Source organism: Salvelinus namaycush, chromosome 20, assembly GCF_016432855.1.
Source record: "Salvelinus namaycush isolate Seneca chromosome 20, SaNama_1.0, whole genome shotgun sequence".
Classification (NCBI taxonomy): domain Eukaryota; kingdom Metazoa; phylum Chordata; class Actinopteri; order Salmoniformes; family Salmonidae; genus Salvelinus; species Salvelinus namaycush.
In genome coordinates, this window is record NC_052326.1 from 45,897,277 (window position 1) to 45,924,258 (window position 26,982).

At 43.7% G+C, this 26,982-nt stretch overlaps 2 protein-coding genes across 2 annotated transcripts in view; one reads left to right on the forward strand and one right to left on the reverse strand.

Annotated features, from left to right (window-relative positions):
- Positions 1–8,647, forward strand: part of LOC120065413 (carbohydrate sulfotransferase 11-like) — a 37,422-nt gene extending 28,775 nt beyond the window's left edge. The window contains exon 3 of the mRNA XM_039016408.1: positions 6,991–8,647. Within this exon, the coding sequence (XP_038872336.1) occupies positions 6,991–7,836 (846 nt within the window). The 3' untranslated portion in view covers positions 7,837–8,647. The remainder of the gene's footprint in view (positions 1–6,990) is intronic.
- Positions 8,648–9,525: 878 nt separating this feature from the next.
- LOC120065414 (solute carrier family 41 member 3-like) lies at positions 9,526–25,263 on the reverse strand. Its single transcript, XM_039016409.1, has 10 exons — positions 20,656–25,263; positions 18,993–19,100; positions 18,707–18,778; positions 18,087–18,231; positions 17,638–17,784; positions 16,438–16,582; positions 16,021–16,100; positions 14,058–14,192; positions 13,241–13,389; positions 9,526–10,757 (listed from the first exon to the last, which is right to left on the reverse strand). Exons 1-10 carry the CDS (start codon positions 20,848–20,850, stop codon positions 10,584–10,586), a joined length of 1,350 nt encoding a protein of 449 aa, XP_038872337.1. The 5' UTR covers positions 20,851–25,263; the 3' UTR covers positions 9,526–10,583.
- Between the last annotated feature and the right edge of the window lie 1,719 nt (positions 25,264–26,982).

Here is a 26,982-nt window from a genome sequence, read left to right on the forward strand (position 1 = left end):
AAAATAATGGAGCAAAATATTTTTTTAAATAAGATCATCTTTGAGAACTAACAATCACCAAAATAAAAACTAGACAGTCAGGGAGAATCTAAAATGTTAAACATTTCATTGCATGGGGGCCCAGCTGATTTTGTTACGTTTGAGTCACTCAGATAACACCGAATAAGCCATGACAAAATGTGTATAATTGCAGGAAATTAGCTTTAAAACAGCAAAATGCTCTGTGTGTTGTGGCCAGGAGAAGGGCCTCAACATTTTTTGGGGTCGTGGATCGCACCAGTGGCCACACCCATTAACACCCATTTTTGGTTGTGGATCGCACCATTGCCCCCCCCCCCCCCCCCCGAAAAAAGTCCTAGAGTAAACACTGCTTATAATGTGATGGTGTTAACAACTGGAATAAGAGTTCTCTTGTCAGCTTTCCTCAACCAATATTACATTTTTCAAGCAACTGCAGTATGATGATTAACATCTTTGGCATCTATGGGAATTTTGCCAGTGTAAGCCTCTAACAAAATACATTTCCAATCCATGTTTAGAATAATTCTGCTTCTGAAGTTACTGGTTTGTCTGTAAAAGCAGATTTAGATGAAATCATCATTATTAATCACCCATTGCTTCTACAGATGTTCCTCATGCTCCAAGGGTTTGGCTGTCTCACAATCTGTACTAATTTCAAGCCTTTCAAACTGTTGCCCGGATAGTTACTAGTGACTGTCAGTGATTGATACAGGTGCAACCCTTGACCTTTCTAAAGTTTTTGTTTACCGTCTAGTTAGGGTTGGAAAATTCCAGTAACTTTTCCAAAATGCCCAGGTTTTCCAGAAATCCTGTTTGGATAATTCCTGGAATCAGGAGGGAATAAGCAGGAAATCCGGCAATCCCCCAACCAGGGTATCTGGAAATGTTGGGAAAGTCACCGGGATTTTGCAAGACTTTGTCTACTACAGTACTTTGAAGTTCCTCATCAAACAAAAGCCCTGACTTGACGATTCCAGACTGCAGTCAGACATTGGTTAGCAAAATCAAATTATTTTGGACAGGCACTTGATTGAAAAATATAAAACTGTCTCTTATAAAAAATTATAACCCTGGATTTGCCAGGATTTGTCTCTATCTCCCGCCTCTCCTTCCCACCGTTGTATCTAGTTGGCTGGATGTCCTTTGGGTGGTGGACCATTGTTGATACACACGGTAAACTGTTGAGCTTGAACCCAGCAGCGTTGCAGTTCTTGACCCACTCAAACCAGTGCACCTGGCACCTACTACCATACTCCATTCAAAAGCACTTAAATATTTTGTCTTGCCCATTCACCCTCTGAGTGGCACACATACACAATCCATGTCTCAATTATCTCAATGCTAAAAAATCCTTCTTTAACCTGTCTCCTCCCCTTCATCTACACTGATTGAAGTGGATTAAACAAGTGACGTCAATAAGGGATCATAGCTTTCACCTGGATTCACCTGGTCAGTCTGTCATGGAAAGAGCGAGCAGGTGTTCTTAATGTTTTATATACTATGTGTATGTAGCCTATAGAGTTGAATAGACTACTTAAGTATCCCATGTCATTCAACTTCAAAACAAATGTGTACAGTCAGTGTGTCACTATGACGGATTGAAATTTTGGTGTCAACTGAGGCCAAAGGATAAGCCCTGGGCCACAAACTCTCTACAATTATACAGTATGACATTACATAGGGACTGTTCCAGAACTAAGACTTGGAGAGAGCGTGAGAGAAATTAGCTTGGCTAGGGTACAGAAAAAAAAATTCTATTGGAGTGAGCTGTTGCCAATTATATCTCAGGGAGGGGAGTCCGAGGCCCATGCAAAAGGACTGAAGAACTCCTAAAGACATAATTTACTTTAAATCGCTGGCGGTTTTATTTTTGTTATTTTGCACTTAGCTCGTCCAAAGTGGAACCCTGTGGTGTTGCGATACTCTGAGGAAAAGTGTTTGAATTTATGAAGACAGAAAGCAAAACTGGAAGATCGTTATAACCAATTGTATTCATTTTACTTCTCTGTATATGCCTACAATAATATTTTGTTGGATCACTAAAGGATGCAATTACTTCTTACAAGAAGTTTAACCTAAGCAAATGTTTTACAATGTATGTAGAGTTGACCTTGCATGCGTCAGTTACCCCTAGGTTTACAAGGAGCACGTTGTATCTACTTGAGGTAAATCGTAGCCAACAGGGACGACTCCAGATAAGAGTATGTGCCATTAAAATACATTTTGCTCCACAAATGAAGATACACTATCAGTGATAATGAATGACATTGACAAGTTACCTTGTGCCTCTGATGACAAAGATAAAGTAATAGTTTACTTGAGGTTTTACTTGAACTTCTGCCGTGACAAAATTGTTTGATAGAAAGATGTAACTACCCAGCTACACAGTGAGTGAAGCCTCCGTTAGCATCGGTGTTGCCTGCTCCAGTGTGTCCTTGATATTTCAGTGTCAACAGTGTCTTCTCAAACCAGGACAGAGGACGACACATGCCACCAGACACTGAGGCAAACTGAGAGCCTCCGCATTTGGCTGAGTAAATGGAAGGAGTAAATACAGGAGAGAGTAAATACAGGAAGGAAGACACGTTGAACTGGCTGAACTGTAGTGTTAGTACAGCGGTGTGTGGATGGGAGAGATTGAATGTGATTAGGACATCCAGCTGCAGTGTTTGTGTGTGTGTTACAAGAGGGAGAGAGATGGGTCAATAAAACTCAACTATGAAGTTTGACAAACAATAAGATACTTTAGAGAAGCTGTTATTTAGTGTCATTCAGGACGAACATACTCTTCTCTTGGTTGCAGACTCCGTAATGCACACATTTTCAGATTATTTTCTACCTCTCCTCATATTCTCTTAATTTCTTGGAAGACGTCAGCATGACGTCAAAACGCCAGTCACCTGTTCGTATCCTGTACAATGGATTAAAGTGAGCTAAATTCAATCTCTGCTTCTTTTTGATGAGTGCTCCAACTCCTTTCTACCTCTAATTTGTCCTTTTGGAAATGTTTCTTGCTAAGCCCTTCTCATGATTTTTGTCATTGTTGTTGAGCACCCCTCCTTTCCTTTGTATGCTGAAGCATGAAGGTCCACCTGAACTCTCAATTTTCTGGAGATTAACTACATTGGACAGATTATGCCCATTATGGTTAATCTCCCAGACATTTATACTACTGCATAAGCATGTAGCTAATTCCTTTTCAGAATACATTTTTTTTCTGTGGGGGTAAATTCAAGGTGTTGATTTAATTATATGAAGTGACATTGGAATGCAAGGAGTGTTTCAGCCCCTGTAAGTAACTTCCTAATGTCAATAAACAGAGGAGGTCCAAGCCTGACTTTTGAAAGGTGTTTTTTTCTTCTTCTCATAGTCATAGACAAAGGCCCCCGTCCAGAAACAACCCCCAGCCTCTACAAGGCACAGGTAGATCAGAAAGGATTGGATGGGTTTACGCAATATGTTCCTCCTAGCTAGCCTGTCTGAGGGAAAGGTGGAGCTACAACCATTTTGTTTTTCCCAGCTAGCCTATCTGAGGGTTAGATTTAGAATAAGGGTTAAGTTTAGGGTTAGGATAAGGGTTAAGGTTAGGGTTATTGTTAGGGTTTGTAGATAGTTAGCTTAAATGTTACTAATAGTCTGTAGATAGTATGTAGAGCATCTACAGATGGACTATCCAAATAAAGTTTTACCCTACAACCATATTGCAATATCTTCCTCTCAGCTAGCCTATCTGAGGACAAGGTGGCGCTACAACCATATTGCTTATCTATCAAATAACTTTAGATATGCAGTGCCTTCGGAAAGTATTCAAACCCCTTGACTTTTTCCACATTTTGTTACGTTAGTCTTATTCTAAACTTGACTAAATAATTTCCCACCCCTCAACAATCTACACACAATACCCCATAATGACAAAGCGAAAACATGTTTTTAGAAATGTTTGCACATTTATACAAAATAAAAAACAGATACCTTATTTACGTAAGTATTCAGACCCTTTGCTATGAGACTAGAAATTGACCTCAGGTGCATCCTGTTTCCTATTGATCATCCTTCAAATGTGCTTTTCCATGGTTTGAAAAGGCACACACCTGTCTATATACCGTTGAAGTCTGTACAAACAATAGTACGCAAGTATAAACACCATGGGACCACGCAGCCGTCATACCGCTCAGGAAGGAGACGCGTTCTGTCTCCTAGAGATGACAACAACAGCAAAGGACCTTGTGAAGATGCTGGAGGAAACAGGTACAAAAGTATCTATATCCACAGTAGAACGAGTCCTATATTGACATAACCTGAAAGGCCGCTCAGCAAAGAAGAAGTCACTGCTCCAAAACCGCCATAAAAAAGCCAGAGTACGGTTTGCAACTGCACATGGGGACAAATATTGTGCTTTTTGAAGAAATGTCCTCTGGTCTGATGAAACAAAAATAGAACTGTTTGGCCATAATGACCATCGTTATGTTTGGAGGAAAAAGTGAGAGGCTTGCAAGCCGAAGAACACCATCCCAACCGTGAAGCACGGGGTGGCAGCATCATGTTGTGGGGGTGCTTTGCTGCAGGAGGGACTGATGCACTTCACAAAATAGATGGCATCATGAGGTAGGAAAATTGTGTGGATATATTGAAGCAATATCTCAAGACATCAGACATCAGTCGCAAATGGGTCTTCCAAATGGACAATGACCCCAAGCATACTTCCAAGGTTGTGGCAAAATGGCTTTAGGACAACAAAGTCAAGGTATTGGAGTGGCCATCACAAAGCCCTGACCTCAATCCTATAGAAAATGTGTGGGCAGAACTGAAAAAGTGTGTGTGAGCAAAGAGGCCTAGAAACCTGACCCAGTTACACCAGCTCTGTCAGGAATGGGCCAAAATTCACCCAACTTATTGTGGGAAGCTTGTGGAAGGCTACCTGAAACATTTGACCCAAGTTAAACAATTTAAAGGCAATGCTACCAAATACGAATTGAGTGTATGTAAACTTCTGACCCACTGAGAATGTGATAAAGAAATAAAAGCTGAAATAAATAATTCTCTCCTCTATTATTCTGACATTTCACATTCTTAAAATAAAGTGGTGATCCTAACTGACCTAAGACAGGAAATTGTTATGAGGAAGAAATGTCAGGAATTGTGAAAAACTGAGTTTTAATGTATTTAGCTAAGGTGTATGTAAACTTCTGACTTCAACTGTAAGGTCCCACAGTTGACTGCATGTCAGAGTAAAAACCAAACCATGAGGTCAAAGGAATTGTCCGTAGAGCTCCGAGACAGGATTGTATCGAGGCACAGATCTGGGGAAGAGTACCAACACATTTCTGCAGCATTGAAGGTCCCCAAGAACACAGTGGCTTCTATCATTCTTAAATGGAATAAGTTTGGAACTACCAAGACTCTTCCTAGATCTGGCTGCCCGGCCAAACTGAGCAATCGGGGAGAAGGGCCTTGGTCAGGGAGGTGATCAAGAACCCGATGGTCACTCTGACAGAGCTTCAGAGTTCCTCTGTGGAGATGGGAGAACCTTCCAGAAGGACAACCATCTCTGCATCATTCCACCAATCAGGCCTTTATGGTAGAGTGGCCAGACGGAAACCACTCAGTAAAAGGCAGATGACAGCCCGCTTGGATTTTGCCAATAGGCACGTAAAGACTGAGACCATGAGAAACAAGATTCTCTGGACTGATGAAACCAAGATGAAACTCTTTTGCCTGAATGCCAAGCCTCACGCCTGGAGGAAACCTGGCACCATCCCTGCGGTGAAGCATGGTGGTGGCAGCATCTTGCTGTGGGGATGTTTTTCAGCGGCAGGGACTGGTAGATGAGTCAAGATTGAGGGAAAGATGAACAGAGCAAAGTACAGAGAGATCCTTGATGAAAACCTGCTCCAGAGTGCTCAGGACCTAAGACTAGGGCAAAGGTTTACTACCTTCCAACAGGACAACAACCCTAAGCACACAGCCAAGATAACGTAGGAGTGGCTTCGGGACAAGTCTCTGAATGTCCTTGAGTGCACCAGCCAGAGCCCGGACTTGAACCCGATCGAACATCTCTGGAGAGACCTGAAAATAGCAGCAACGCTCCCCATCCAACCTGATAGAGCTTGAGAGGATCTGCAGAGAAGAATTGGAGAAACTCTCCAAATACAGGTGTGCCACGCTTGTAGTGTCATACCCAAGAAGACTCAAGGCTGTTATCGCTGCCAAAGGTGCTTCAACAAAGTATTGAGTAAAGGGTCTGAATACTTATGCAAATGTGATATTTCAGTTTTTTTTTTATTCACATTAACAACATTTTCTAAAAACTTTATTTTTCTTTGTCATTATGGGGTATTATGTGTAGATTGACGAGGGAAAAAACGATTTAATTCATTTTCGAATAAGGCTGTAATGTAACAAAATGTGGAAAAGTCAAGGGGTCTGAATAATTTCCGAATGCACTGTACATGAAGTGCCATAGGTGTTAGTTCTGGAGCCAACACTCTTTTAGTTCTGGAGCCAACAATATTTAGTTCTGGAGCCAACACTATTTAGTTTCTGAGCCAAACTCCTTTAGTTCCTGAGCCAAACTCCTTTAGTTCTGGAGCCAACACTATTTAGTTCCTGAGCCAAACTCATTTAGTTCTGGAGCCAAAACACTTTAGTTCTAGAGACAAAACATATTAGTTCTGGAGACAAAACCCTTTATAGATTGTTCAGCGCTTGTGCTCAGCCTCCTGACATGACATATTTTTGGTGTTCTCCAGACCAGTTTCTTGTCTTCTATCTAATGAGGTACAATGTTGAAACTTGTTCATGTGTTAACATGTTAAAATATGTCAGTGTGACATGGATATAAAAATGTATCCCCGAGCAATAATCACTTGCCATCTCATTTCCTACTCTCCTCAAGCTCAATGAACTGTTAAACCACGCTGAGCCGTGTACCATTTGTGTCAGTGTCTGGAATCCTCTCCTCTCTTACAGCTGGAGCAGTCGACGGTGCAGGTGACCCACCAGGGTCGGCGGGAGCTGCTGGAGGACGCCTGCCGCTCGTACACGCGCAAGCGTCGCGTGCTCATCCCCGAGGACCTCAAGCACGTCATTGTGGATGACCAACACGGCCTGCTCTACTGCTACGTGCCCAAGGTGGCCTGCACCAACTGGAAGCGTGTCCTAATGGTCCTGACAGGCGCCGCTGGCCCCCACCGCGACCCCCTCGCCATCCCCGCCAATGAGGCCCACGTGCCTGGCAACCTGCGCACCCTCTCTGAGTATTCCAACTCTCAGATCAACCAGCGGCTGCGCTCCTACCTAAAGTTTGTGTTCGTGCGTGAGCCCTTTGAGCGGCTCGTTTCGGCTTACCGCAACAAGTTTACACGCAGCTACAACACGGCCTTCCACAAGCGCTACGGCACCAAGATCATCCGCCGGCACCGGCCCAACCCACAGGCCGAAGCGCTGGAGCGGGGAGACGACGTCTCCTTCGAGGAGTTTGTCTACTACCTGGTGGACCCGGCCACACAGCGCGAGGAGCCCTTCAACGAGCACTGGGAGCGCGTGCACTCGCTTTGCCACCCCTGCCTCATCCACTACGACGTGGTGGGCAAGTACGAGACGCTGGAGCAGGACTCCCGCTACGTCCTGCAGCTGGCTGGGGTGGAGGGCCAGGTGACTTTCCCTGCCTCGGCCAAGAACACCAGGACTACGGGAGACATGGCCGCTCAGTTCTTCAACAACATCAGCCCCTTCTATCAGAAGAAGCTGTATAACCTCTACCACATGGACTTCCTGCTGTTCAACTACTCCACGCCGGAGTACCTGAAGTTTTGATGACGTTACGCTTCTTAGGAGGAGCCTTAGTTTGAACCATCTAGCATAAGCACTACGTCATGTAGTTGGAAGCGTGACATTGTGCCCGGCACCACTAGCTTATTGCTTGTGATGTATAGCTGATGTCAGCTCTTCTGGCGGCTTTTAACAGCTGTTGCTTATAACAACATTATGTATAACCTGTGACAGAGGGTTCAAAAGAAGTGGTACAGACACTTTTAACATGGGTCCCGGGACTCTTCAAAGCACAGTAATGTTTATTACGGAGAGGACTAACCTGGTGAAATATAAGGAACTAAAGATATCTTTCATATCAAAAGTGAGAGTGGCTTTAAGATGAGACAATGGGGAATGGACACTTAAGATGAAGATGTTGTACTGTTAGCAATGAGCCGATGGAGATTAAATGATTGCTTCTGTATGTGTAAAATGCACCTCAAGTGCACATTAACGCAAAATGACCAAACTTTGACACTACCAACAAACTTTGGTTACAATTATTATTTTTTCTTTCAAAGTTTATTTTGTCACCACCCTTCTACAGTAAGACTAAAAGGAACGCAAGCTATCTGAAGTAATAGGGGTGCTGAACGTATCTCTATTAGTGCCTTTGAGTGGGCCTTATGACTTAAAGGTGTATGACATCCTCTGGAAATTAGTGTTTTCCTTATACTGTAGAGAGTTGACTCTCATTGGACGGTTTATTTATTGTGATATTTGTGTCCCAATGTCAACAAACTGCAGATAGACCACACATTTAGACATTAGGAATATGACAGTCAAACAGTCAAATAAACATATTTAAGCAGTTTTTGTGTGTCTGTGTCTGGAATGCTGGCGTAGCAGTCAACACAATGGGTAACAATCCATCTTTGCAACATGTTGAATTTACTGTGTATGTTTGAAATATTGAGGTCAAATCATGCAGTTTTATAGGTCCTGTGAACAAAGGTATGAGAAGAGAGCCCTTTCACTGCTTTCAAAACAGAGTTGTGTCCAATTTGTACAGGTAATAGTTTTATCAGTCTTGATGTCAATACTCTTCACATTATGCTAGTACCAACAGTGACCCTTCTGGAGGCTTGGACACCTGTCTGATAAAGTCTACCGAAGACAAGACCCCAACATGGGGCTTACTTTGATAGTTCAGTGAAATTACATTTGTTGGCAGTGGCTAGTTTAACAAAACCAAAAGTGTGTAATGCTGTCACTCCTTAATAACTGTTGGGGTGTTCAGCACAGGTATTTATGTCCTCCCCCCCCCCCCCCCCCCCTGTAGCAGAGGATCGGCCTGGGTGCCGTGGTGTTGAAATACAGGGTTGCCACAAGGACGTGTTTGTTGAATGTTGCTGGTGGTGAGGTCACATTTTATTGATCTGTTTTGTAAAATCACATGACATGCATTGAATCTACTGTAAGATATGTGGGGTCATAAAATGAAAGACAGGCATTGTATGTGAATGATTTATTCCAACAATGGAACACATTGATACAAATTGGGTTACTAAAATAACTTGCTCTCTAGGTACAATCTGACTATTGTTCATGTAACAGTTTAACTTTAGTCCGTCCCCTCGCCCCGACCCGGGCGCGAACCAGGGACCCTCTGCACACATCAACAACAGTCACCCACGAAGCATCGTTACCCATCGCTCCACAAAAGCCGCGGCCCTTGCAGAGCAAGGGGAACCACTACTTCAAGGTCTCAAAGCGAGTGACGTCACCGATTGAAACGCTATTAGCGCGCACCACCGCTAACTAGCTAGCCATTTCACATCGGTTACACTAACACATACATACTAAGTCAACATGTCGAACTGTTGAAATCTTTGGTGAAAGTTATATTGTTTGTGTCATTGCAGAGCATCAAATGTGATTTAAGCCTGTTTTTAAAAGTATATATTAATTGACTTAAAAGGACCCATTTATTTGAAGAGATAAGCATAACACTTTTGGCACAAAAAAGTTATAACAAAATGTGGGCAACAGTGGTACAGTATGTGTTAGAGACGTTGATACAAACATTCACTTTCAAACCAATTCACTGCAGCAGACTAATTACCGATCAAGCAACATTGCCGATGTCATTACTTGACTAATAATAAGAAAATAAATACTGCACATGACTCCTGTAGTTTCTACAGTAATGGTTTAAAGGCACAAATGAAAATAGCAGTGGTCGATCATTGAAATTGTGACACATGGATTTATCCCATGTCCTCTATTGGTTTATAGTGTGTATATCCCGTGAGTGCATTAGTACATTTATTGTGACTAAACTCACAAGTGAACCATTTTTGAGCTTAAGGATAAATGTATAGACAGTCAGCAAACAAACAAGCACAGACAACATTATTGCTTTAGTACAGTGCATTTGCCATTTTACCATTAAAGCGTTTACAGAGGACATCTCAACAGGTAGCCTCTATGTGGTTACTGGGTGCTGAAAGACTGTCGAGCTACAGTATACAGCATCTCCCTTATCAGCATTCATTTCTTAAGCCCTGTTGATACCTGGTTCTAACATGCCGCCTTTTCCCTGATCTTTTCCACATTCTGATTGTGTAGACTTTTAAAAGACGCATTGTGATCAGATCTTATAAGTGTAAACGGACAAGATCAGGACAAAGGACGTATGTTAACGGCAGGCATAAACAGGGCTTCTGTGGAGCCAAGCTTGGTGGTTGTCGGAGGCCTGTGAAACTACAGTGTGTAGGCCACGTTGTTAAATCTTAACTTCAGTTGCACTAGACATGGTGGGCTGGTATAGATTGAATGGCCCTGAAGATCAGGGCCAGGAAGCCGGTCCCCAACAGATCCCCCAGAGCCGTGAGGTACGGGATAGAGTAGTTATCCGGGTCCAGCCCCCTCCGCCACATCCAGCGCACCATCAGGTCAGCCAGGTACAGCAGAATCACAACCTGTGAATCAGTTGACAGCACGATGAGTAACCCACTAGTGCAGGTAACTGAGGGAAGTTGGACAGTGCAGAAGCTGTAATACAATGTCCCTTCACCCTGGGAAAGATGTATAGGCCATGTTCAATAGCTTCTCTGTTATACTGTCTAGTAACATCCCATTATTATGTAGATTACTGGCAACCCACACTGTATGTGAACAAGTAAAAATATGTTGAGGTCATGTGAACAATAAACATTAAGGGCAAAAACGCGTACATGGTTCACACTGTCTGTATACATTTATTTTTGTTTTTTCAAGTATCTAAAAAGTTTCTAATGACACCACAGGTCATATCAACTCTACTGAAAAATATGTTTAATCTGATAAGTAGCAGGACTAAAACACTGGGCTGGTGTTCTACAGATGTATCGGTATACTGGTCAGCATTTTCAGCGACGTGTGGTTTGAATTGCAGCGCCGGAGTTTGGCAAGAGGGCTGAAAACAGTAAATCTCTTATTAACATTTCTACTAAGGCCGTTGTTTATATCGGCAATGGCTCTCGTAGTGTAAAACTATGATTTACTCAAACCAAACCCTCAATGTGTGAGATCCAAACAAAAGAGAGGCGTAATGTAAAGGAACATCTGTCCGTGAAATTGACATTTCAAAAGTTAGTTACTTTAAGGAGCAGTTCTCTCTCTGTGGGTCTAACCCCAGAAGTTCTGGAAAACGGTTAAAGACCTGGAGAATAAACCCTTCTCCTCACAGCTGCCCATGTCACTTAAAGTTGACGATGTGGTTGTTACTGATGTGGTTGTTGTTTAATGACCACTTCATTAAGTCAGGATTTCTATTTGACTCAGCCATGCCTCCTTGCCCGTCCAACATTTCCTCATCTCCCACCCCTTCTAATGCGACTATCCCCGATGCTTCTCCCTCTTTTACCCCTGCCCCGATACAAAGTTTCTCCCTGCAGGCAGTCACTGACTCCGAGGTGCTAGAGGAGCTCCTGTAACTTGACCCCAAAAAACCATCTGGGTCAGATGGTTTATACCCTTTCTTCTTTAAGGTTGCTGCCCCTTCATCACCAAGCCTATCTCTGACATTTTTTACCTGTCTCTCCTTTCTGGGGAGGTTCTCATTGCTTGGAAGGCAACCACGGTTCATCCTTTATTTAAAGGGGGAGATCAAGCTGATCCTAACTGTTATTGGCCTATTTCTATTTTGCCCTGTTTATCAAAAGTGTTGGAAAAACTTGTCAATAATCAACTGACTGGCTTTCTTGATGTCTATAGTATTCTCTTGGGTTTGCAATCTGGTTTCCGCTCAGGTTATGGATGTGTCACTGCAACCTTAAAGGTCCTCAATGATGTCACCATTGCCCTTAATTCTAAGCAATGTTGTGCTGCTATTTTTATTGACTTGGCCAAAGCTTTTGATACGGTAGACCATTTGTGACTCTGAGGGGTCTTTGGCCTGGTTTGATAACTACCTCTCTCAAAGAGTGCAGTGTATAAAGTCAGAAAATCTGCTGTCTCAGCCACTGCCTGTCACCAAGAGAGTACCCCTAGGCTCAATCGAACTAACCCTGATTCAGATGACCATCCTACCCATTACGGAGACATAATTTATAGATCAGCAGGTAAGGGTGCTCTCGAGTGGCTAGATGTTCTTTACCATTCGGCCATCAGATTTGCACCAATGCTCCTTATAGGACACATCACTGCACTCTACAGTCCTCTGTAAACTGGTCATCTCTCAAGACCCACAAACAAACAAACACACAAAGACTCAATCATGGACTCTCTTACTGACAGTTGTGGCTGCTTGCGTGATGTATTGTTGTCTCTACCTTCTTGCCCTTTGTGCTGTTGTCTGTGCCCAATAATGTTTGTACCATGTTTTGTGCTGCTCCCATGTTGTGTTGCTACCATGTTGTTGTCATGTTGTGTTGCTACCATGCTGTGTTGTCATGTGTTGCTGCCTTGCTATATTGTTGTCTTAGGTCTCTCTTAATGTAGTGTTCTCTCTTGTCGTAATGTGTGTTTTGTTCTATATTTATGTTATTTATTTTATTTTTTAATCCCAGCCCCCGTCCCCGCAGGAGGTCTTTTGCCTTTTGGTAGGCCGTCATTGTAAATAAGAATTTGCTCTTAACTGACTTGCCTAGTTAAATAAAGGTAAAATAAAATAAATACATATAATTGACATAAAATTGACATGAACTTTCTCTTAATTTATCACAAAGTTCACAGGTTTATGGCAATACAGACTTACGACTTTATTTTTGCAGTGTCACTATGGAATAACTAGGTTCAATTAAATTCAATAGAATAAAATACTATAGCATAGAAGTATCAAAATAAGATTCCCCAGGGGCCATATTCAGTCTTCACCAAGGCCAGTACTTTTTCTAAATTAATTTTTCACCATATGTCACCTTTTAAAGTAGGAGTGGTACAGTGTGTCATGTCTGTGGTACATATGAATTTGACCTCTGACCTGTAGCAGGGCCGCACACAGGTAAAGGCAGACAAAGGCAGGCCTGAGGGCGCCATGGCCGCCATTCAGTAAGTGGATGGTGTAGAGGAAAAGCAGGTGACCCGGAACTACCAGGAAGACTAGAACCCTCGCTGACTTGGAGTTGACCCCTGTTGATGTAAACAGGAGACTTAGAGGACATCTTAAAAATAAGCAGAAAATAAGCTAAACTTCCAAAACCCTTTTAATGTCTAGGAGGAAGTGTACAAGAGAGGGCAGGGTACTGACGACTGTTACGGGTTAGTAATATTGTGTGTAGATGTGTGCAGTGTTCATTTGACCCCTCTGCTTGTTTTGTGTTTCTTTTAAGTTTGTTTGACTGGTTAGCTGAGGAGCTGAAGTCAGGTAGGGGTCACGCCAGTGTTGTGAAGCACAGGCAAGGGTCAGGGCATTGTCGTAAGCTGAAAATCTGGGAAGGGCAGTGTTGTGAGCTGAAGGTCAGGCAGGGGTCAGGGCAGTGTTGTGAGCTGAAGGTCAGGCAGGGGCAGTGTTGTGAGCTAAAGGTCAGGCATGGGTCAGGGAAGTGTTGTGAGCTGAAGGTCAGGCAGGGGTCAGGGCAGTGTTGTGAGCTGAAGGTCAGGCAGGAGTAGTGTTGTGAGCAAAAGGTCAGGCAGGGGTCAGGGAAGTGTTGTGAGCTAAAGGTCAGGCAGGGGTCAGGGAAGTGTTGTGAGTTGAAGGTCAGGCAGGGGTCAGGGCAGTGTTGTGAGCTGAAGGTCAGGCAGGGGCAGTGTTGTGTCATCTTGTGTGTTTGAAGTTGAAGTGTGTTTTGACTGCTGACCTGAGGAGCAGAAGGTCAGGCAGGGGCCAGGCCAGTGTTGTGTCATCTGGAAGGGCAGGGTCCCTGGCATACTCCAGTAGTGTAGGTAGGTGGAGATGCGGCTGGCCTGGATGGCTACCAGGTTACCTCCCACACCTGGGTGAAGGGAAGGAGCCGAACAGTCGTTGAAATACCAGTAGGCATTTTTATAATCGCATTTTGTTGAAGTTGTATGTTGGTCCTTTGTAGCTCAGTTGGTAGAGCATGGTGCTTCTAACACCAGGATACTAGGTTTGATTCCTGGGACCACCCATATGTAAAATCTATACACACATGACTGTAAGTCACTTTGGATAAAAGCGTCTCTATATGGAATATTATAATTAGTTATTTACATATTTAGGTTTGAGCTTTGGGTTTAGTAAATTATAGGTATTTATAAGGGTATGATGAAGCGTCTTCAAGGTAATTTTAGTTGATTTTGTTTTTCTGCAACTCTTTCTAGTTAATTATGTAGGGATAATTCTGATGTGAATGTAATGGCATATCTTTAAAGTGAGTTTGTGCGCAGAGATAGCATGATCTTGTGTCCATTGGAGGTAAGGAGGGTAAGGAGGATGAAGGGAGATGGGTGGAGAAGTACAGAAAGATTGATAGGCAGAAGGAAAGAGGGAAGAAGAGAGAACAAGATTGGGAGGCAGAGGGAGAAAGGTAAGAGAAGAATAAACAAGGAGGGAGGGAAAAAGAGAGTGCGAAAGAGAGAGAAAAAAACACTGAATTGCAATGCAAATGTACTTCCTGTCTTGAAATGCCGATTAATGCGAAAAGCTTTGCTAGCGCTAGCTGAGGCTGGCAAAGATATAGAGGAAGTCCTCTGAAGCAGACAGTACATAGTTGTCATTCTAAAGAGGTTTATGTAAACCTTATTGTTAGTCTTCTCCAGCGATGGTGGCTAGCCGTGGGCAACAAACATTGCCATGCTAGTCTTAGGCTGTGTTTACACAGGCAGCCCAATTCTGATCGTTTTTTCACTAATTGGTCTTTTGACCAATCAGATCAGCTCTGAAAAAAATATGCTGTGAAAAGATCTGCTGTAATTGGTCCTAAAGACCAATGAGTGGAAAAAATATCAGAATTGGGATACTTATTCAGTTGCACAACTGAATGCATTCACGTGTCTTCTGCATTTAACCCAACCCCTCTGGATCAGACATGTTGGGGGGGGCTACCTTAATCGATGTCATCAGCGCCTAGGGAGCAGTTGTTGTTGGGGGTTAATTACCTTAATCAAGGGCAGAACGGCAGATTATTTTCACTGGCAGCTCAGGGATTCAAACCAGGAACCTTTCAGTTACTGGCCCGACGCCCTTAACCGCTAGGCTACCTGCCGCCCTTAAAACGTTACACTTTAAAATTACATTGTTTACAATAGCGCAGAGGCTTCATGTAATTAGTCACACAAGTTACAGTAATTTACTGTCATACTTCAAAGACTGTTTAAATGTAACAGGACAAGAACCACGCCTGTCTATTATTTTGTCAAACATGCCATCTATCTTTCCACCAAGACAACCAGATGTTGTCTTCTAAGGAAAGGAGTACCAGATTTGACATTTAAGCTTACATCATATGTTACAGTAGTGGACAGGTTAGGGATGAGTGGAACTTAATGCTCTTTTCATAACCACTTGAGACCAATAAAACTATGGCTTCTCGACTCGTACCCATGTCCAAATGAGATTTCATGGCGGTTTTACAAGATACATATTTAGCAATGGTAAGCAGCATTGCAAATGGGGTAAACCTGTTTCTAGTTTTGCCCATGCAGCTGTTTCTTAGATGGCTCCTTGTGGATATTTGTTAGTAAGGAGGAAGTAAGAACTCTTCAACATTTAAATAATATTGAGACAAAATTGAAATCTGAGCATTGAATTACACACATGCCCCACTCTTTGATCTGAGGAGTTAGGTTCGGTCCACTCACCGTTGATTACGGGAGTGAACACCGCCATGCCCTCAAAGTTCGGGTCGCTCACTGTCTTATCCAGTATCAGGCCCCCAATACTGTGGTTTACAAGGATACAATGGGACACAAACGTCACATAACATGTTCAAAGTTGTAGATTGTCTAAGGGGCATGTGATAAGTTCCACTCTGTGTCCTCCATCTGCACTGATCTGAAAGGAAAGGATAGGTGAAAGTGATATGGTGCATTTATGCCTACTGAGCAGTAGCTGTCACCTATCCCGTTCTGTAAAATCAGTTTGGATAAAGGTGACAAAAGGCCTTCAAGTTGCGCTTGTAACTGCAAGTGAATATACTGCATGTTTGTTTCTTCGAAATCTAGTTGAAAGCTCATGGATTGAACATTGATAGAATGCTGACAGCCCCAGGCATTTACCTGCTGATGGACATGGCCATGATGACGGGCTGCCACCCAGACCTCAGCACCTCTCTGATTGGAGGAGAGTGCTGGGCGATGACCACCCACAGCGGAATGAGAACCAGGAAAAAGCCACACACCAGAGCAGGCAGGTACCACATCTCTGGAAGACAGGAAAGGTAGTGTGTGTGTGTGTGTGTGTGTGTGTGTGGTGTGTGAGAAAGTGGGCACATTCCACATACACATTTTCTATGCAGGTAGAAAAGAAGTGTTACATCTGCAAGACATATTGTATGTCAACATGATAAAATGATCCTATAATCTGGGCAGACCTGAATGGAAATTGCTGGAGCCCACCCTGTGTACTGTGTTGGACATTTATTAAGCAGACCTGAACTAACTAGTCGTGAAAGAAACTGGGCTGCCCTCTACCGATGACACAATTGAAGTACCGAATATTAATTTTCTTTCGAGAGAGTTGAGGATATTTCATTTGGAAACTAATAAGAGATTTTTTTTTGACTACAAAGATCAATATGATTTTTTTTAATGCCTGGAAAGGAAAATGAATGTGAAATGAAATAATGGTGAAGTTATGTAAGATATCTTGTTGGTGCTCATAGTCTATTCCAGTTGGAAATAATGAGAGATCAGTTTCAAACCAACACATTCTACTAAATACTTTGAACATCTGAAAGAACTGGCCTACTGTCTGATTCTTTACCCTTCTCGTCAAAGAGTGCTTCATGGATATAAATGGAACGGATTGGTGTAAGAAATATTGTGGAAACTCCATCTAGTCCACCCCATGCATACATCAATTCAAAATGTTTAAATCCATGAGGGGGAGTGAACAAGTGTAGGGAATCAGAACCCAGGCATAATGGAAATGGCTCCACCAAGGTTTTGCTCAATATTGCATCCAGCCCTAGGAATCATCAATATGGGCCTGGTCAGTGATAGGGGTTAAGGTTCAGATAACATTTGGGCCTATTAGATGTCAAACATCCTTTCTTACTTTTATATATATTTTTCGACTGGACAGAAAATCAGGGTGACAGACAATGAAAAAGCAATGACGGGTAGGATGGGGGCAAACAGTGGCTGAGCCGAGGCTCGAACCCCGCCGCCGGGGGAGCATGTGTGGTCTGGGAGTCGAGTGTTACCGCTCGACCAGACTCCGGCACATACCAGTTATTCTGCTGTGAGTGATCTGACCTTTAAACCGGAAGAGGAAGCTGCTGACCCCAGCCAACAGAGAAAGGGTGATGAGGTCACCCAGGCTGGCAGCGATGGGCGTGGCCACGTTGTCAGGGTTGATTCCCACCTTCCTGGAGCCAATGATCACTACAACCATCACCAGGCCTACCGACACAGAGAGCGGACTTTAGATCTAGAATAATCTAGTTGTAGATACATTTGTTGGATAAAAACCCTATTGTCAAAATCAAAACTCAGGAATCCATAATAATAATTCAAAAATGCCCAGATATAAAACATTATTCTTTAAAATGCCCACTGAGATTGCCATCTTAATTTTGTACTCTGATTTAGCTATGCTAAGAAACACTAACTTAATTAACATCTGAACGATGGAAGTGACACTACCTAACACTATCACTGGCTAGTGGCATGACAGCTATTGTGGTTTTGTCTGGTTGACTTGCCCAATGACAGGGCTGCTACAAAGGCTGTGGTGATGCTGCTGGCACATAAAACAGCAGCCTGCAGCAGGTCCACACGACCCCTGGTCATCGCGCCCAACCCCACTGCAGCTACCGCAGCCAGGAAACCCACCACTGTGGCCTGGACCTATGGAGGGAGAGAGAGAGAATAGGAGTGGTAGGGAGGGGAGGGGGAGCAGAGAGAGAGGGAGAGGGGAGCAGAGAGAGAGGGAGAGGGGAGCAGGTAGAGAGGGAGAACAGAAGATGCAGCAAGGGAAGAGAGAGAGAGAGAGAGAGAGAGAAGGGAGGGAAAGGGAGAGAGAGTGGAAAAGGAGCAAGCGAAGGGAAGGGAGAGCAGGAGAGGCAGGGAGCGAAGGGGAGAAAGAATGAACAGAAGAGGCAGCAAGGGAAGAGGAGAGGGGGGGCAGGAAATAAAGGAGGGAGATGTAGGGGGATAGAGGGAGGGAGGGAGAATGACACTGAGACATGTCATTGCCTTGATACAGTGAACCCTCTTGTGGCCTCTGTTGGATTCACAGATAAAGGTACTTTATAAAAACGTGACAGCACTGGTTTGATAAAATGCCATTGGCTGTGTTTGCTGAAGGAGAGGTCAGTGTCACCTGAATGAGAGCTAGGTTGCTACACACTATCCTCCACTGCTGCTTTGGATCATCCAGCTGCCGAGTGTTCGCCTGTTAGGGACATAGACCGTTTATAAAGGAACGGGAGAAATACTTAACATTTTAAATGGTGTGCGTGTGAGTTTGTATGTAAAATCTAGTTTTAGTTTTACATTCAAACATGTTGTGGCAGCGTTGAGTGCGTGTATGTGTGTGTCAGCAGTGTCTGTGTGTGTGTGTGTGCATGCATGCCTACGTGCGTGCGTGCGTGCGTGTGTACACTTACTGCTGTAGACAGTCTGGATGCCAGTGTCATCTCCAGGTTGCCTTTCAGTCCCACCAGGGCTGGCACCAAGATAAACACCTCTGTGATCTCCCTAAACACCTCCCAATGCTGAAACATACACAATGACCTCTTTAAACATGTCCCAGTTCTAAAACCTCAATAATGATCTCCCTAAACAGTTCCCAATGCTGAAACATACACAATGATCTCCTCAAGCACCTCCCAGTGCTGAAACATAACAATCCCTCCCAACACTGCCAGCCTGGTTGCCAAATATACAGTACTCATGCATTAGCCAACTGCTTGGTCGTTGTCGTGCCAAAACAGAAAGGAGTTGGATCAAGCACAAACAGATCTGGCAACCAGAATAATTCACTGTAACAGGAACAGACGATTACCGCTATTATATCATTTCTTTATTCAGATGAAAACCATAATCTGTTGCTGTTGTCATCCCATTATAATCTAATAACAATAATCTGAACATGTTAAGTATTAGTGACACTAAAATGACAGTCTTACTCTAACTTAGTGGCATACAATAACTCTTGTTGATTACAGGTGAACAATTTTTTTTTTTTTACGTTTTCATTTCCAATTGAAAAGGAACAAAATCCCTGAGCTTTCAAGGCTGACTTCAGTCAAAGTCACTACCCAACCCAACCCACCAACCTATTCCATTATTCAGGGAGTCAGTCACGCCATGCGACTGCTGGGATCTTTCCAAAAGGTGAACCAGGGAAAGAGCTATTTTGCTGCTCTATACTTATTTGCCTATATGTCATTTGTGCTACTCTACTATCTATACACAATGCCTATCTGCATATTTTATAGAATGCACTTTGAAGGGCAAGGTATTGACCTCATCAGTCAAGTGGGTCATCCATCCTCAAAATTTACCACAGAGTATAGCCACAAGTTAGCCTGAGTCCTAGTTCTGTTGGTGCTGTCGTGCCAACTCCTATTGACAATGACATAGGAGTTTGCAAGACAGCACAAGCAGATCTGGGACTCGGGCTAAGCTTCAAGTGCATGATCTATTCGATATTGACACACATTTTCAAATGGCTGCAGCACTCTCGTGTCGTGGATGCTCTTTCTAGCTGTCATTTATAGCCACTGTCAGGGATCTTCTGACTGCTCTTTGAAACAGCTTTGAAGTCCCCAGATAGATTTGCAGCTATCCTCCTGTCGTCTGTTTATCAGTCTCTCCTATATTTTCCATACCATGCATGTCAAAGCACCTCCTACATTTAAATTGGCCTCTTTATCATTTCATGCTACATTTCCCACAGTTCTCAATGCTTTCTTGATAGTTCCTTCCTACATTTTTCATAGCAAACAGCTCGGCTTCTCTCGTGACACAAGCGTCACGTTGCCGGAGATGACTCAATAGTGCCTGCGTCCCAAATTGCAACCTAGTCCCTATATAGTGCACTACTTTCGACCAGAGTCCCTGGTCAAAAGTAGTGCACTATAAAGGGGATCGCTGATACAAAGCAATCTGCCAATGTAGACACCTAAACCTCTGTGGCAGCGCATCTCTCTCACCTGTTTTTTGCTTAGATTGAAGGGGATTTACTCAACACATCACAGCATGCCCGGATAAATACAACACACACACAAACAAACACATACACACACACTCAAAGTTAGCCCATACTTGAACCAAGTCCATGACTATGCTTGCCGCCACCATGCCCAGGCCGGCCACCACGTAGGGCAGTAGGATCTGAGCCAAGATGAGCCAGGCACTCTCAGGCAGATAGCCATGGGGGGAGCGGGTCAGCTTACAGGTGAAGCCCCTCAGCTTCTTCCCCTGGTAGCACAGCTCTAGCTCTAAATGGGTGACTACCATGGTCTCCGCAGGTCCCAGTTACCCCATCTGGAAAGTCACAGTAGGGGTTAAGGGAGTGACAGCTGCCCCTATTCACACCAATCTCCACCACTAATGTCTTCTCTGTGGTATGTTCTCCTCTTTGATAGTTTAGTTTAGTGAATGGAAGTTTCTTCTGAGAAGGGAAGCCTGGTTTTGACGACAACAAGAGGGGAGATTCCTTCCAGTCGACAGCAGCAAATCGCCAAACGCTCTTCAACCAATCCACTGGGCTCGACGTATTTCAGAGGCTTTAGAATGACAGTTTGTTTGTCCTTCTGAATGAGAATGACATTAGAATGACAGCTTGTCCTTCCATCTTTAGTCAACGTTGCTAAGATAACACAACAAAGAAAGAATGCCAATGGTTGTGTTATCTTATCAGGCTGAAGAACGACATAGACTGCCTTTGACCTCTGGGGTGGAGGTCACATACACACGCAGATATGGGTCCTCCAGATAGGGGTGTCTGCCAGGACTCTTCTGACACCCGCCGCAGACAGACAGACACAAACACTCCCACACACACTCCTCACGCTTCGCTCTTCAGTAGGCGAGCTGCCGAGGAGCTCCGCTGGAAGCAGCCGGTGCGTTTGCCGCCGCGGGGTCTGAAAAACGTCCACGTTCTCTGCGACAAGGACAACCAGAAGGCTGCTAACTTTTTCTCTGCCCTCCCCAGCCGCTGCTCGTGATGCCTCTGCTCGTCCCACTGCCCTGTGTGAGCAGCCTGGCTGGCCTGGAGTCCCTTTCTCATGTTGGGCTGGAGAGACGTGACGTGTGGCGCTGGTTGGTGAGTCGCAGATGAGAAACGAGGTGATAATAGATGACGGTCCGTGGTTCTAAGGCTCGGGAAGGCGAAGGACTGCAGGGTGACATTGAGTGAGGATGATGAGGTGCGAGTCCCGAGGCGAAGCGTTAAGAGTACCTGTCCAGTCGCTGGCAGGGGTTTCCTCTCTGGGACGCAAACAAATTGGGTCGTGATGGTATTTCTGTGCAAGTGGGAGAGAAGGAGGGGTGCTGCTGTCGTCTGTGCGAGCAGGGCTATCAGACTGAAACGGGTGGGAGAGAAGGAGGGGGTGCTGCTGTCGTCTGTGCGAGCAGGGCTATCAGACTGAAACGGGTGGGAGAGAAGGAGGGGGTGCTGCTGTCGTCTGTGTGAGCAGGGCTATCAGACTGAAACGGGTGGGAGAGAAGGAGGGGGTGCTGCTGTCGTCTGTGCGAGCAGGGCTATCAGACTGAAACGGGGTCTCTATCTCTCTCTTTCTATCCCTCTCTCTCCTTTGCTCTTTCTATTTTCATTCTTTCTACCTTTCCCTCTGTCTCATGATAACTCCATCTTGTTCCTCTCTCTCCTCTCTTTTCTTCCTCGTTGTTTCATCCTCAGTGCTAGCATGTGTTGTACCTGTCACCAACACGTGGCATTAGCCTGGTCCCCTCTAAAGGACATCTGTTCTCCTTTCTGATTGTCTCCCCTCCATTTGCGCAACATCTTCTGAGTTTATCGGGTTTTGGCTCTTTCTACCTGTTAGTATTATTAGACAGTCTCTCACCCCCCTCACCCCCTGTCTTTTTCTCTATATATCCCCCTTTCCTTCTCACTTAAATTCAGATTGAAACACCACATTGACTAGAGAGACATTTAGTAAATATTTGCCAAACACTGGAAGTGACGTAAATATCAATAGCTTCTTAATCATTCATGACCATGACAGACATTTGAGACCTGCATGCTGTTATCCAGAGAGAGAAGGAACCGAGTTCAGCTCTTTATCCCTCCTTGTCCTATAGCCCCCCCACCCCACACACACACACGTGCGCATACACACACGCACACACTGAAAGTGACTCAGCTGAGGCGTCCCTGAGACGTGGCGTGGACAGTCTGTTGCCTCCTGCTCCGCCACTGACACCTTGTTGGAATTTAGAAGCCCCGTTTATACCTGGTTCTAACTTGCATCCTTTGTCCTGATCTTGTACACATTTTGATTGTCTACACCTGTCTAAAAATGTGGACAATCAAAAGACACATTGCGATCAGATCATCCTGCCCACTTCCGGAGGTAGTCAGACACGCTTTGTGTCTGGATATCTTACAAGTGTAGACAGATCTGGACAGAGAAACCATTTAAATCATCATCATTATTCTGCCCTCTAAAATCATTGACAGATGGCACTATTGACTGATTACATCAACAAGTGTCTTACAGTAAATAAATATGACTTTGAATGAATAGCTGTGAACAAATTTGCATAAAGGAAGGAACCAGGAAGTCACAATGCAGAGACAGTGGATGGATAACAGACACAGTTTAATACCATGAGTAGCAGTGTAGGCTGCTGAGGGGAGGACGGCTCATAATAATGGCTGGAAAGGAGCTAATGGAATGGCATCAAACACCTGGAACCCATGTGTTGGATACCATTATATTCATTCCACTCTAGCCATTACCACGAGCCTGTACTCCACAATTAAGGTGCCACCAACCTCCAGTGATGAGTAGACACATTTCTGGAAATGTGGGCACAATCAGAATGTAGACCAGATCAGGACAAAGGACCCATGTTAGCTCCAGGTTTAAACGGAGCTAAACTGTAAACTCATGACTATGGGACACGTTTATAATTGAGAGATTATTTGTTGCTTATACCCACAAGATAATGGCAATAAAAATAGAATTACTTAATTAATCATTCTATTTATATGATAATGCCTGCTCTGATTTTCCAATTGTTGACCTGAAATGTCAAAATTCCTACCACTTTAGGATCTATGGCCCTGTCCACACACAGGTTGTACAACTAATGTACAGCGCATTTGACACAATGGTTTGGTACAACTGCTATTTTTGTGATACATTTATGTGCAGACAAGCTTTCAGTTGTATACACACAACCATTGTGCAGTCTCCACAATGCTTGTGTAATTATTTTTGTGAAGAAAAACGATCAAAACCACTGTCAAATGTGCTGTACAACAGTTGTACAACTTGGGTGTGAACCTGGCCTATTTGAGCCATATAATCCTCAGTGTGTGTGCAGTGAAAACAAAGTTTAGTGAAACTTACAAGCTATACATGTAGTAGTCCACACTGACATATTGATAGCAATGGCCTTTCGGGTTTGTTGTTATATGGCAAGTCTATGGGACTCAATATGACAGGCTAGACAACCCATTACACACCTTGAGTTGGATCCAGGATTACATAATGAAATCCAAGGAAAGACTGTCTGGCACTTGCTATGCAGAGCTTGTCTTTAGACCGAGGTTGTTGTAGACGTGGTTGCATTTTTTTATTAGGAACTGTACAGATCGAGACGAATGTGATGCATTTGTGTATGTTATACTGTACTACCTTCTCTGTCGGACTGAGGTCCGTCAAAAGTTTAATGCTTTGACATATGTAAACTCTTCATTAAGATGGACAACAATACTGAGTGAAAACACGGATAGCCTGTTTGTCACTTCCAACCTGAAAGGGACTGGCCAAAGGGCAGTTCGGGCAAATGCCCGGCGGGCCAGTCCATATTTAGGCCGGTGGGCCAGTCTTATGAGGGGGAAAAAAGGGAGAGAAGTGTAACTGTTCACACTAATAGGCCTCTGTCATCCCGTTGTACCAAGAATTACATGTTCCTAGTGGTGGCGTGCCATTGAGGTCCCTGTGACTCCCCACAATGTCCCAGCTTCTCTCTGAGCTTCTCTCATATCTCTCCGCGATATGGATTGAATGCAGCCCTTGCATTCCCTTCACCCACCTGTACAGCATCCAGAACTATGCCTGCAGTCATCATCCCCAGCCCGACCTCAAGTTACGGCGCCACCACCTGTAGACAGATCCTCCTGGAGCTCTCTGTTGGACTTGTCTTTCTCCTCATCTATCTTATTATTAGTCCAAGACAGGGCAGGAGACCTCCATTGAAGATAATTGTTGGTGTGTGAAACTGTCTAACACGCAAGTATGCACAAACAAACACTCACACATTTGCTGCCAACAAGGATTCCTCCATGACCGGTGTCTCTTTTCAGCCTGCCCTCTCCCTTGGATACAGTCCCTTGGATACAGTCCACCAAAGTACATTTGAATTAGCAATTTAGCAAATGGAATATGTAAGAGGCAAAGGCCAGTCATCTTACTGTATAAACCTTTGTGATTTTAATGAATCAGGAAAACTAGTAAAAAGGTGCATGTTCAAGCTCTGATATGGAGATCATCATTCATAAAGTCCCATTGTCATCCAGTATTGTCCATGAACACAACACATCTATTGTGTAGACCAGGTATTCCCAAACTGGGGCGCAATGCTGTCGGGGGTACGCCAAATAAAAATGTGATCAACATGAATAAAAAATAAAATAAACATTTGACTTTTTTTCTCTCCACATTTTCAAACAGTCCATTTATATTTTCCAACAGGGCTATACATTTGGGTGAGCTTTTTTTAATCGTCTGAGTAGCCTCGTTTCACTGCCAAAAATAAAATGAAACCATCTAGTGTTCCGCGAAATAACAACACAATGTCAAATACAGGTAGCCTAGTGAAATAATTAACATCCAATCACATTAACCGTTACTCTCTCGTGGGAATTCCACTAACGGTCCGTATGTAGCCAAACGTAGCTGCTGCTCATGTTGGTGTCTGTACTGATGGCGCAAAAGCCATGACAGGGAGACATAGTGGAGTGGTAATGTGCGTGCAAGCAGTTGCTCCCGATGCCACTTGGGTACACTGCAGCATCCACCAAGAGGCTCTTGCTGCCAAGGAAATGCCTGACAACTTGAAAGACTTTTTGTACACTACAGTGAAAATGGTTAACTTTGTTAAAGCAAGGCCCCTGAACTCTCGTGCATTTTCTGCACTATGCAATCATATGGGCAGCGACCATGTAACGCTTTTACAACATACAGAAGTGCGCTGGTTATCAAGGGGCAAAGTATTGACACGTTTTTTTGAATTGAGAGACAAGCTTAAACTTTTCTTTACTGACCATAATTTTCACTTGTCTGACCACTTGCATGATAACGAGTTTCTCACATGACTGGCCTATCTGGGTGATGTTTTTCCTCGCCTGAATGATTTGAATCCTTGATTACAGGGACTCTCTTCAACTATATTCAATGTGCGGGACAAAATTTAGGCTATGATTAAGAAGTTGGAGCTCTTCTCTGTCTGCATTAACAAGGACAACACACAGGTCTTTCCATCATTGTATGATTTTTTGTGTGCAAATTAACTCAAGCTTACGGACAATGTCAAATGTGATATAGCGAAGCACCTGAGTGAGTTGGGTACGCAATTAAGCACGTACTTTTCCGAAACGGATGACACAACTGGATTCGTTATCCCTTTCATGCCCTGCCTCCAGTCCACTTACAGATATCTGAACAAGAGAGCCTCATCAAAATTGCAACAAGCGGTTCTGTGAAAATTGAATTTAATCAGAAGCCACTGCCAGATTTCTGGATTGGGCTGCGCACAGACTATCCTGCCTTGGCAAATCGCGCTGTTAAGACACTGATGCCATTTGCAACCACGTACCTATGTGAGAGTGGATTCTCAGCCCTCACTACCATGAACATTAAATACAGGCACAGACTGTGTGGAAAATTATTTAAGACACTCTCTAATACAACCTAACATTGCAGAGTTATGTGCATCCTTTCAAGCCACCCTTCTCATGAACCTGTAGTGAGTCATTCACCATTTTTGATGAACAAATAAAGTTTTATATGTAAAATGGTTAAATAAAGACCAAAATTATTGATTATTATATTATTATTTGTGCCCTGGTCCTGTAAGAGCTCTTTGTCACTTCCCACGAGCCAGGTTGTGACAAAATACACACTCATTCTTATGTTAAATGTATTGTATAGTGTGTGTGTGGCAGGCTTACAATGATGGCAAAAAACAACATTTGAGAGTGCGTTGACCCTGGTGCTAGAGGGGGTACACAGCTGGATGTTGAATGTTTGAAGAGGTACAAGACTATAAAAGGGAACCACTGGTGTTGACATTTTCAAACATTGTTGGTAGATTTACCAGTGTTGACCAACTGCTACACCATACCGTGAATATTTCTTATTTCTAAGAGGGGGATATCATTTCACATGGTATTTC